The sequence below is a fragment of the Delphinapterus leucas genome, chromosome 3 (assembly GCF_059928025.1).
Source record: "Delphinapterus leucas isolate spDelLeu-1000000601 "Yukka" chromosome 3, BTC_Dleu_Yukka2, whole genome shotgun sequence".
In the NCBI taxonomy this organism is placed as follows: domain Eukaryota; kingdom Metazoa; phylum Chordata; class Mammalia; order Artiodactyla; family Monodontidae; genus Delphinapterus; species Delphinapterus leucas.
The window spans coordinates 37,798,864-37,811,489 of NC_143131.1; the positions used below are offsets into that span (position 1 = coordinate 37,798,864).

General features: G+C 37.2%; 1 protein-coding gene across 8 annotated transcripts in view; it reads left to right on the top strand.

The window, feature by feature from the left end:
- Window positions 1-10,145, top strand: part of NNT (nicotinamide nucleotide transhydrogenase) — a 93,819-nt gene extending 83,674 nt beyond the window's left edge. For all 8 annotated transcript variants that reach the window (XM_022597912.2, XM_022597894.3, XM_022597903.3 and 5 more), the window contains 3 exons: window positions 4,516-4,634; window positions 6,689-6,804; window positions 8,342-10,145. In XM_022597912.2, coding sequence (XP_022453620.2) covers window positions 4,516-4,634; window positions 6,689-6,804; window positions 8,342-8,491 — 385 coding nt within the window. In that variant the 3' untranslated portion in view covers window positions 8,492-10,145. The remainder of the gene's footprint in view (window positions 1-4,515; window positions 4,635-6,688; window positions 6,805-8,341) is intronic.
- The last annotated feature ends 2,481 nt before the right edge of the window (window positions 10,146-12,626 follow it).

The window sequence follows — 12,626 nt, forward strand, 5'->3', positions numbered from 1 at the left end:
TTCATGTAATCCGCAGGCTTAGGAGTATATTTTGGTTATTTCAATATACTGCATTTTTCTCTCTATTTTTTATATTCATGCTTAAAATTCTATATTATTGTTAAAATATTAAAATGACATTCATGTTCAGGATTGAGGGTTAGTATTAATAACTCCCATTTAATGAGCATACAGTTTGGTGCCTGGAGAAATTTTTTTTTCAAATGTTTTATCTTATTGCCATTGTAAAGGTATTAAAATTTTAAAGTAGACATCTCAACTCAAGAGTCTGTGTAACATTTTGGAAATGCTTTCTTTCCAAAACAGCATTTTCCTCAAATGCTTGAGGCAGTTTGAAAATAGCTGCAGTAGTGCTGAATATAGTTTGTGTTAACTACATGGAGAGTATGAACATGAATTGTCAGTATTTTGCCTCATTTCTTTTGTTTTCAGGAGTGATTAAAAACCCTGGTTTGGAACAGACAATGACATTAGGATAGCAGTGTCTAGCCAAAAAAAAAAATCTTGTTTTTAGAGAACATTTAAAAATTTTTACTCAACTGTTGAACTGTTACATTTCCAAAAAATGATTAATTTTATTTGTGTATTAATTTTATTCTCACCAAAATAAAGTAGTAAATCAACTATACTTCAATAAAAAAAATAAAACTGTAGGTAGCCCACTGAGGGAAGAGATGATAAATGCCTTTTAGAAGAGTCTTACATATACACACCACTATATAGAAAATAGATAACTAATAAGGACGTACTGTATAGCACAGGGAACTCTACTCAGTACTCTGTAATGGCCTGTTTGCGGAAAGAATCTAAAAAAGAGTGGAGGGACTTCCCTGGTGGCACAGTGGTTAAGAATCTGCCTGCCAGTGCAGGGGACACAGGTTCGAGCCCTGGTCCAGGAAGATCCCACATGCCACGGAGCAGCTAAGCCCGTGCGCCAGAACTACTGAGCCTGTGCTCTAGAGCCCGTGAGCCACAACTGCTGAGCCTGTGTGCCACAACTACTGAAGCCCACGCACCTAGAGCCCGTGCTCGGCGACAAGAGAAGCTACCGCAATGAGAAGGCTGCACACTGCAACGAAGAGTAGCTCCCACTCACCGCAACTAGAGAAAGCCTGCACGCAGCAACGAAGACCCAACGCAGCCAAAAATAAATATAAATAAAAAATAAAAAAGAATGGAGATATATATGTATAACTGATTCACTTTGCTGTACAGCAGAAACTAACACAACATTGTAAATCAACTATGCTCCAATAAAAAATTTTAAAAAGTCTTAGATTATTAATAGTCCATTCTATACAGTTCATTCTACCTCCTACCCCTAGTAATTTTTCAGAACCTACTTCCCCAGCATTTAAGAGGTGCTGGTAAATGTTTTGCATTGTTGCAGGTACTTTGTGTACTAAGAGACATTTTTTTCTCCTATGTCCATGCAAATACTTAATTAAATTAAAAAAAATTTATAGCTTATAGTATTGTTTGAAACTTTCTGGGTGCTGCTCAGTTTTTCTCAACACTGTAAATTGGATTCTTAGAATTCCTTATTTCACCCATTCAAGCAGAGATAAATAGGTATTTCTCAAACCTCTTCTACAGAGTTTAATATAGCCCTTGGCATGATGTGGGCTTGTAATAACAGCTCGTTAGTACTCTATGGGAAAATTGAGAGAGAGGGAGCTATTAAGTAACTTACTGAACATCATGTAACTAGTTAACTTGAGCTACTAACTAAACAAAAATACCTCTTAAATGCTTGACTATACTGCCTATATTGTATAGTAGTGAAAAGACTCTTGAGGCAGAAAGACCCGAGTTTGACTTACAGGTTAGCTATACTAGAAAAGTTGTGCAAATTGTATAGCACATCTCAAAGAGTCAGTATTAGTCATTGTGCCAAAATATATGCCGGCAGCCCCTCTTATGTATATTCTTGCTCTCTTCTTTTTTTAAGGTACAGGAATGTAGCTCTAAAGCCCAGTTTATTTAACTAAGTCCTGGATTTGAATCAGCTGCTCTAAATTCTAATTCTTGATGGAGATTATTAAAGATGATTAGGGATAGAATGAAATAATATATAAGAAATTTGTAAATTATATCACAATATAAAAGCATGAAGTATTAATTTATTTTAAATGAAGTTAATTTTTTCCCACCATAAAGTTGTTCATTCTCATAGAAAATTTGGAAAACATTTTTAAATAGAGGAGAAGTAAAATGATTATCTGTTGTACAACCACCTAGAGATAACGGTTTTGTTTCCTTTTAGCCCTGAGTTTCTGTTTTTTTTAACATAAGTTGATTATTTAGGAACTTTCAGCGGTCCCAGAATGAAGATTATAAAAAAGAGAATTTGAGGGACTTCCCTGATGGTGCAGTAGTTAAGAATCTGCCTACCAGTGCAAGGGACACGGGTTTGATCCCTGGTCCGGGAAGATCCCACATGCCGTGGAGCAGCTAAGCCTGTGCACCACAACTACTGAGCCTGTGCTCTAGAGCCCGTGAGCCACAACTACTGAGCCCAGGCACCACAGTTACTGAAGCCTGCGCTCTCTAGGGCCTGCGTGCCACAACTACTGAGCCCACGTGCTGCATTTACTGAAGCCCTTGTGCCTAGAGCCCGTGCTCTGCAACAAGAGTAGCCACTGCAATGAGAAGCCCGCACACCGCAATGAAGAGTAGTAGCCCCAGCTCGCCACAACTAGAGAAAGCCCACACGTAGCAATGAAGACCCAATGCGGCCAAAAATAAATTTTAAAAAAATTGATTAAAGAGAACCTATCATTTGATACCTTGTTTTCCAATTACAAGCTCCCCAGTAATTCAGGCTCTTCATTATCAGATTATCTTCATTATCTTCATTCAAAGATGTAGAAAACTATATATCAGTTATTTGGACAATATAAACAGCCATTTTATAGCTCTTTTCAGGTCTGCTTTTGGGAGGGGTCAATTCCTATGCTTTTTTAATCTGTTCCTAACAGGGACTGTGTTACGAGTGGGGAGGTCTGGCTTGGCCGCAGTTCCTGTGAAAAGTAACTGGGCGTCTTTTTTTTTTTTGGAGTACAACTGCTTTACAATGGTGTGTTAGTTTCTGCTGTACAGCAAAGTGCGTCAGCCACAGGTATACATATATCCCCTCTTCCTTGGATTTCTTTCCCAATTAGGTCACCACAGAGCACTGAGTAGAGTTCCAATAGGGCATCTTACATAACTGTCAGTGATAAAAACCAGCAGTGTGGTGTGGGAGCTGTTACAGACCTAGGCTTCTGAAAGGGGCCTGAGGGTATGACTTTCTTGCTGTGCCTTGTGCATCTAGATCACATCCAGCATATTGTATTTACGGTGGGGGACTGAGGTTTGAGCTGGACAGTGACAATATAGGAACAGGTGACTAGGACAGCAGTGAGTCTAGAAGTCCTGTCAGTCATTGAACAGTTGAAAGAACTGAAGATGTTTTGCTTAATAGGCATCCTAGGTTAGCTCAGAGGAATCCACATGTGAAAGAGGGAGTAGACCCTCAGACTGCAGACCTTGGAAAGCAATGAGTTGGGGGTTCTTTTTGGTTTAATATAATAAGCGTGTGTGTGTGTGACATGATATATATATATATATATATATATATATATATATATATATATATATATATATATATATAGTTATTGGGATTTTCTAGTAATGGAATAGAGCTAGAGTGGAGTTAGTTTCTGGTCACTGAAGGTATTTAAGCTGAGGTTGGATGGATCCCTGCCTAGAGGTAGTATAAAATGCATTTCTTCACTGGATTCATTCATTCATTCACTCACTCACTCACTTTTTATTTGGTCCTTCCTGTGTGCTACGGACTGTGCCCAGTGCTGAGGAGACAGAGATCAATACTGTGGGCAAGAGGTTGGATTACATGACTTCAGAGATCCCATTATGGCTGTGGCTGAACGAAATTGCTTGATGCTTCAGTTTCTTTTGCCTTAATAAAAGAGCAGATATCTGACTTGCGTATTACTCTGCCTTTTAAACACTCCAGCGTGTTACTATCACATTTCTTCTGTGATGTGGAGTAATGCTGCATATTACTCGCTGCAAGTAGGCCTTTAACTTATGTGCATGACAGTGTTTTTCATGGCAAACGTTTAATTCCAGGCTGACTTCAAAAAGATTCAAAAATTATAAAGTATCATGAGAGAACATAATGCTTATTAAATGTAAGGTGATATTATTAATGTTGTTGGGAGTTCATTGAACTTAAAACGTATATGGAAGAGTCAGGTTCTAAAGTCACACTTATTTTTTTGAGAGGAGTTACAGTTTGTATATACTGAGATCTTGAATCTCCAAACCTTACTATTTGTAGATTGACCGTATATCTAGACGGATTCTATTCCTGCTTGTAGAGATCGGATAGTACCAGGAGAAGCAGAGATGCCAAGAACAAAGTGTGCAGATTTGGAGGTGATATTGGGGTCTCTGTACGTTTCGGCCCATCAAGTAAGGCCAGCTGTTCATTTGTTTCCTGTCTAGGTTTGGAATTCACCCAGTTGCGGGCCGGATGCCTGGTCAGCTTAATGTGCTGCTGGCTGAGGCTGGGGTGCCATATGATATTGTGTTGGAGATGGATGAGATCAACCATGATTTCCCAGGTAAGCGACGGGGATAATGGTGAAGTTTAGGTGTTCTTAGTATGAATAGAGTGATGCCAGTCTTAGGGCATAAATTGTGGGATTACTGAAGACCTACTAGTCAGATGAAGAGTAACCTGCTCCTAGTAAGGCTGCGGTTGAAATTAAATAAGCGAAAGACAGTACTGAAAAAGGTGCAACAGATTTGTAAGCAGCATGGGTAATTTTCTCCCTCTGAGGAGAGCTGAAGGATGGGGAAAATCTTGGGAGGCAGTGCAGTGGACTGCGTTGCAGAGGGATTTGGAACAGACCTGGCTTTGGAATCCAGGTCCTGAGTCTCATTTGCTTGTGGCCTTGAACTAGGTACTCAGCCTCGGGTCCCTCATTTATAAAATTGCTTCCGCTGATGATTTAGGCTCTGATTCTTGCCAGTGTCTGAGATTTTACTGGTTTTCAGTTGTACCACCTCATGGTCAGTAAGTAGTTTTCTGTTTTCTTTAAAGTACTAGGACTTCACTAGATAAGGTGTTGGACTTTGTGGCTGTCACTGGGTAGATGTTGAATGCTAATGACGTTTGGCCCAAGATCATGTTTGTTAAAATTAAACCAGTTCCCTCTGGCACGTATCCACTGTAACTGTTTATTAGAGAAAAATAATGAAATTGTGTGTATGTCTAGATTCACATGGCATTTTTGGCAGAGTTCTAAGGTACCTTATATTATGATCCTTAAAGAGGGAATTTAGACCATTTTAATTTTATGCCCCCTTTCAGATTTCACTGTTGCTAAATTATGTGTGAAACCTGCCAGTTCCAGGAATTATGGACACAGCTTTAATATAGTACAGACTCTTAGACCATTTTCTTTTAGACATTGAATTGCATATTAAGTAGTCATTTTAAAAGTTGAAAATGGAATGCAGATCTTTTTTTTTAACATCTTTATTGGAGTATAATTGCTTTACAATGTCGTGTTAGTTTCTGCTGTATAACAAAGTGAATCAGCTATACATATACATATATCCCCATATCTCCTCCCTCTTGCGTCTCCCTCCCACCCTCCCTATCCCACCACTCTAGGTGGTCACAAAGCACGGAGCTGATCTCCCTGTGCTATGTAGCTGCTTCCCACTAGCCATCTATTTTACATTTGGTAGTGTATATATGTCCATGCCACTCTTTCACCTCGTCCCAGCTTACCTTTCCCACTCCCTGTATCCTCAAGTCCATTCTCTACGTCTGCATGTTTATTCCTGTCCTGCCCCTAGGTTCTTCAGAACCATTTTTTTTTTTTTTTTTTAAGATTCCATGTATATCTGTTAACATACGGTATTTGTTTTTCTCTTTCTGACTTACTTCACTCTGTATGACAGACTCTGGGTCCATCCACCTCCCTACAGATAACTTCATTTCTTTTTATGGCTGAGTAATATTCCATTGTACATATGTGCTACATCTTCTTTATCCATGTCACAAAGAAAGAAAACTATAGACCAATATCACTGATGAACATAGATGCAAAAATCCTCAACAAAGTACTAGCAAACAGAATCCAACAACACATTAAAAGGATCATACAGCATGATCAAGTGGGATTTATCCCAGGAATGCAAGGATTCTTCAATATACGCAAATCAGTCAATGTGATATACCATATTAACAGATTGAAGGAGAAAAACAATATGATCATCTCAATAGATGCAGAAAAAGCTTTTGACAAAATACAGCACCCATTTATGGGAGTGCAGGTCTTTAATGTTACTGGCAAGATCATTTTGGGATCATAAAAGAGCTATAAAGTCAGATTAGGTAGATCCATTGAGGGGAGGGAAAGCATAATAATGCAAGCTCCAGTCAGGGTGCTCAGGTTCAGATGCAGGACCTATTGCTTTTAAGCTGTGTGACATTGGCTAAGTTACTGAACCTCTCTGATAAAGCTCTTTGTACAGTGCCTAGCACAAGTATTTGTCCTATAAATATTAGCTTCTGTTGTTGTTGTTATAAAGTAAGGTCACCATAATTTGCCTGAAAGTAAAAGTGACCCTTTTAATTTTTATATTTTCTTTTATTATGAAGACACTGATTTGGTCCTTGTAATTGGAGCTAATGACACTGTTAATTCAGCGGCTCAAGAAGACCCCAACTCTATTATTGCAGGCATGCCAGTCCTCGAGGTCTGGAAATCAAAGCAGGTAAAGTTTCAGACTTGTGTGTCATTCTAATAATTAAAGGTCTCTTAAAACACATACACAGAACTTTCCTTGGTCACTTGATGAGAAATGATGATGCCTTTTAGGAGGCTCAGGAGTTAGAGTAGATTTAGGGTCCAGCTCTCTATATCCAGCTCCTGTCTGTTCTGTGGTCACCAGAGAACCTGAGTGAATGCCCTGATCTCGATTAGAACTAAAAGAGATTATCTGGATGGATTAACACAATCTGTAACTACAGCTGAAAAAGGACCTGTGAGCTTTTGGGATGAGTCTGGCTGAATTCCAGGCTGAGTCCAGTGAAGCAAATGGCTTCCCTCCAGGACAGTGAGTCAGTATCATCGCCTTCACATACGAAGATGAACACATTTTTTCATTTAAGTTTTTTGAAAGGGAATTTGTATGTTATGGAGTGTACAGAAGAAAGGTTATTTAGAAAACCAAACAATAACATGGAAGGAAGCAAGCCCTGCTCACAGCACATTACTTCTGAAAAAGCTGATTGCTAGATTGTAGAGAACGCAAACGCTTATAAATTTCCCTCTGCCCCGACTGTGGGCAAGTCTCTTTACCACTCTCAAGTCATATCTGCGTTTTCAGAATCATTATAACGTAACGTATATTTTCCCTTTAATTTGTCTCTCTTTATTGTAAATGTGTGAGTTTTCAACATAGTATTTGTGGTGAGTGAGTAGATATGACATGCACTTGTTCATGTGTATATGGACAGTTGCATTGATCACCAATATTTGAGTTTGTAGGGTACATTACTGTATCAATGGTATATGGAACATGAATAAATTTGCTCTGCTTCCATTTTTGAATAGACTGCGTATCCTAAAAGACCATAGAAAGGCTTTTCATTTCATGAAGAATTGACTTGATATTCAACAGGACAGCAACATCCACAATCCGTGTAATTGTAAATGTGTAGAACACATCAGTATTAGAGATGGATGGACTTACCCCTTCATTTTTCTTCGTGGAAGCATTCTATTAGTCATTAGCTCTGTTCTGTGACACACTAGATTGCTCTTTGGGTTCTTGTCTTATATCCTTTCTGTCTCATATCCTTTACTTTAAAGCAATGGACTAAGAATCATACCATTTTCCCACTCAACTACATTTATCTTAGGATGGGTAGTAGAAGCTTATGCACTAAATTTGTTCTCTTTAGCCCATTCAGAGAAAGATGCTTGCTTTTCTGACTAGAAAATGTTATACATAGTCTTTATAGAGAAAAGCACTGAGAAAAAAAATCACTTATCACTTGGAGATATACTATTGTTAACATGACCTTTTCTCTAATGGATATAAGAGTATGGGCACATTTAAAGAATTAAAGTTAATACAGAGTAAACATGCATTTAAAACTACTCCTTGTGTATTTTAAGTCTTTGTAGTAAAGAATTAGTAGTGGTACCTGCTTTGTTCAAAGTCAGGGCAGAGCAATGTTTGTTTGCAGAACAAGTCCTGGCCAGGTCTGTTAAATACACCGTCTCACTTAATCTTTGGTTCTTAGGTCATTGTTATGAAGAGGTCCTTAGGTGTTGGCTATGCTGCAGTGGACAATCCAATCTTCTACAAACCTAACACAGCCATGCTTCTAGGTGATGCCAAGAAGACGTGTGATGCCCTTCAGGCGAAAGTTAGAGAATCCTACCAGAAGTAAAACATAAAGATCAAGCTGTTGTCTAACAAAGCCACCTCTTCACTTGTGGGAACAGGCAAATAAGTTATTAACATATACAGCTGATACACATCTATATCAGAGCTCTTGAAAGAAAAGGAAGACTCTGAAGAAAGCAAAGCAAATACAGGGAAAATTTTCAAGAGCAGCAGTCCCTCAATTTTAAAAAAGGATTGACAAGTCTAAATGTCTTCCTGTGCATAGTTTTTGTGTTATGAATTCCAAAAGTATTTTACACAAGGAGAAGGAACAGCCTCATTTTAGATGTAATCCATTTGGATTTTCCTCAACAGTCAGCAGTGTTTTAAGAAATTAAGTCTTTATGATTTTTTAGGACTTATATTATACATAGATTTGAAAAAATCTGACTCAGTGTAAACATTACAGCCACCTGCATTTATGTGTTTTCAACAAATGTGACTAATTTGAAACTTTCATCAACTCTTGAGCTGTCCTCTTACCATTTAACCATAATCTGAATTAAACATATCAAATCAGTTTCAATTTTTCAAACTGTACTTCTGATTCTATATTTCAGGGGTGTATTTTCTCACTTCTATTTTAATACATTAAAGGACTAGATAATCTTTCAGAGATGCTGGAAACAAATTATTTGCTTTGTATGTTTCATTAGAACACCAATGAAACATATAATTTGAAATCAGCATTAATTGTATTTTTTAAACCCCATTTCCAATTGGAGATCTCTCTAATTTCAGTCAATTTATAATGTGTAGTACTGTGTTAAGTGCACTTGAATGGAATTCAACTATTTGACTAATAAAATGAGTTCACCATGTTTGCATAGTGATGTAGCAACTGTCTCTGGTGACGAAAGGTTAAACTCAAGTAATTCTGCCTGTTGTTAATATCTGAGGAAGATTTTGCTACCATGAAATAGATGAGATTAATCTGTTTAACTGCTTGGAAGAATAATTTTTTTCCCAAATCAGAGTGTGTTTTAAGGTGTTATGTAAATGATAACATTTGAGAGAAATGGTGGCACTTTTTAGCTACCTCTTTGTTTAAGCGCCAGTAAAGATTATGTCTTTTTAGCACCAGTAAAGATTATGTCTTTTGCAGTAAAAGTGTAGATTTTCTTCGTGACTTTGCCATTATGCCAAAATCTCTGTATAGGTTGAATGTGTGAAGAATATTTGGAATCTCCCTCTCTATATATAATTAATTTGGCATTAAGTTTCTTGAAACAATTATTAACATGTAAAAAGTATCTCTAAATCAGAAAAAGAAATAACTGGTGTGAAATTTTTTACTATAATACTCATGTTTATTGAGTTTAAAACTCATAGTATTTGTTGGTTTAGTAATCAGTTTCTTTCTTGCTGTGCCTGAGATTAAGATCTATTTGTGTGTGCATGTGTTTTAAATCAGGAAAGACTCCTTTTTAATTTTTAAGTGGAAAATGCAATTTGTTAATGGATCTCAGGTCATTTGTAACCTCAAGACTGAATTATATCATGAAAGTTCTATTAGAAGAAAGTAAATAGTATCTTGAGTCATGCCCTTTTCCTTTTCTCAAAGTAGTTGTAGGTATATCTGGGAAGCAGCAACTTGGATTTTTTTTTTTTTGAGATAATTCCTGCATTCAATTTAAATTAAAATAATTATACTTGGATTTATTTCCATCATTTGTAGTAAATATTTTTCTATATTTTAAAAATTTAGGATGATCTCATTTCTTTGGTACTTGCTAATAATCCTTTGTCATTCAGTTGTGTTAATTGAATTGAAAATTCATGCTCTGGTTGGTTTTATTTTACTTTATTGTTTAAGTGATTTAAGGGATTTTTGGATATTTAATTTCTTAAAGTAATACTCCAAAAGATTGTTGATCTTGAGTTATTAATTATGGTGAGGTCTAAAAGCAACAAAAATAATTTTCGTTCATCTTATTTTATTATTCCTCCCTTTCTGATAAGTCATATAACTGGTAAATAATGACTTATTTTTATTCTGTATTGATCTGTTGTTCACTATGTCTTTTTGAAATTCAACTAGAAATAATTTTTTTTTTTTTTTTTTTTTTGCGGTACGCGGGCCTCTCACTGTTGTGGCCTTTCCTGTTGCAGAGCACAGGCTCCGGACGCGCAGGCTCAGCGGCCATGGCTCACGGGCCCAGCCGCTCCGTGGCATGTGGGATCCTCCTGGACTGGGGCACGAACCCGTGTCCCCTGCATCGGCAGGCGGACTCTCAACCACTGCGCCACCAGGGAAGCCCTAGAAATAATTTTTTAAAAATCCATTATACCCTACAATCTGTTACCAAAAAAAAAAAAAAAGGCAGTAAAGCGCTAACATTGATTTGTCTTTTTGCCCTTATTAACCATCCTTTATTTTCTCATGTTTGTCTTAATTTGGGAGTTTGTGTTTAAGTTACGCATCCAACTAAGGAATAGTATATAGTAGATGTATAAGTTTTTATACATTCTATCTATCTATCTTGATTTATCTATCTAACCTTGGACAGTTTTCTGGTACATAAATCTCTTTATCATTCTATATGCTCTTCTTTCTAGGGTTGTAATAGAGAGACTAATAGAGAGGACTAATCTGTTCATGCAGTAGATTTTCAGTTTTTCCTGAGCCAGTGAATATCAGTTAAGTATTTGGTAATGAATCTGGAAGGTGGGCCTTGGCCTTTCTGATTCCATTTAAGTCATTACCCTAACTTTCAGATTTTACTGTTTTCCTATCCAACACAAATATGGGATATATTATGTATCATTTAGCTTTAGGGTTTAATTCAATTTATCTGATCCCAAAGCCTTAGTTTGTATAATTAATAACTTATAACCCATATGTTCATCTGACTTAGAGGCAAATTTTCTAGTCCCCTAAGGCATAAGTCTTTTTAATTAAGGCATTTTAGTACTGGAAAGTTGGACAGCTCTTTTGTATAGATAGGGGAGAATAGTTCAGATATCTAATTTATAGCTCTTGCCAGTTTTTGAGAGTCTTTGCCAACAAATATTACTGGGGCAGAATGTAAAAAACAAAAACAAACCCAAAACTTTACTCCAGTGGCAGCAACTTTCATAATCCAGCTGCTCTTTAGAGTCTCAAGGGAAAGAAGAATTAGGTTAATTAACAAGGAGAAAAAAAAACAAAACTTTTTTAAGTGAAATTTTTGAAGTGTTGATTTACTAAGGCAGCAAAAATAGTAACATTTGAATTTCAAAGCACTCAAGATTGCTGTTCTTAAACTCTTATTTCTTAGATTTATGTATTGGGCTGAGGAATTGAACCATTTTCTTCACTATTTAAGTAATTATAGACGTTTAACATGGTATATACTGTAAGTCTGGATGCAGATCTTTCGGATGCTGGTAAAATAGTGATATAGATGATGAGACGGTAATTAGAATGACCAATATTTGAAACTGTTACATATAATGATTAAGATAGTGGTAGGAAAAAACAGTTGGATCATAGTAGATAATTCATTTGGGGGAAGAGTGGAAAACCATATTGGATCTCGGTCATGTTGATTGTCAAAGCATATGACTGCCTTGTTCTATATGAAATATTTGTACTTCATATTCTTGCCAAAGATTACAGCCTTGAGCTCTGCTTATCAGTTCTTTCCAAAAGCCATCTGTGAAGAATCATACTAATGGAAAGATTGCTTAAATGATATGGAGTCCAGTTTGCCCCTGGATATTTCAAATTTCACTCATAGACCAACTTCTTCAGAGAACTGGGTGCTTGGGCTGCATTGTCTTGGTCACTGTGAGTAACAAAGACATGAAGGCACTGGAATGGAGAGGGTGCTGGTGAGTTCAGGGGGGAAGTCCATGTGGCAGCAGTGGACTGGCAGGGACCAGAAGTGGTTGTCATGGACTTTGAGAAGAATTGAGGAAGGGATGTGGATTTGGGATATGCAGGTGACACCTGAGGTGATGGTGGCCAGTTCCTTCCCTTTGCAATGGAGAGAAGTGAAAAGGGGAGTGAGAACTCAGCAGGGGGCCAAGGGTGCTCCTGTTTCCTCTACTATAAAGATGGAAGAGGAATATCTGATAAACTTTTTCTCATTCTCCTTCCTGTTGCGTTTGGGAAGATGAAAAACACAGCAGCAATGTGATCTGATGTACGGGAT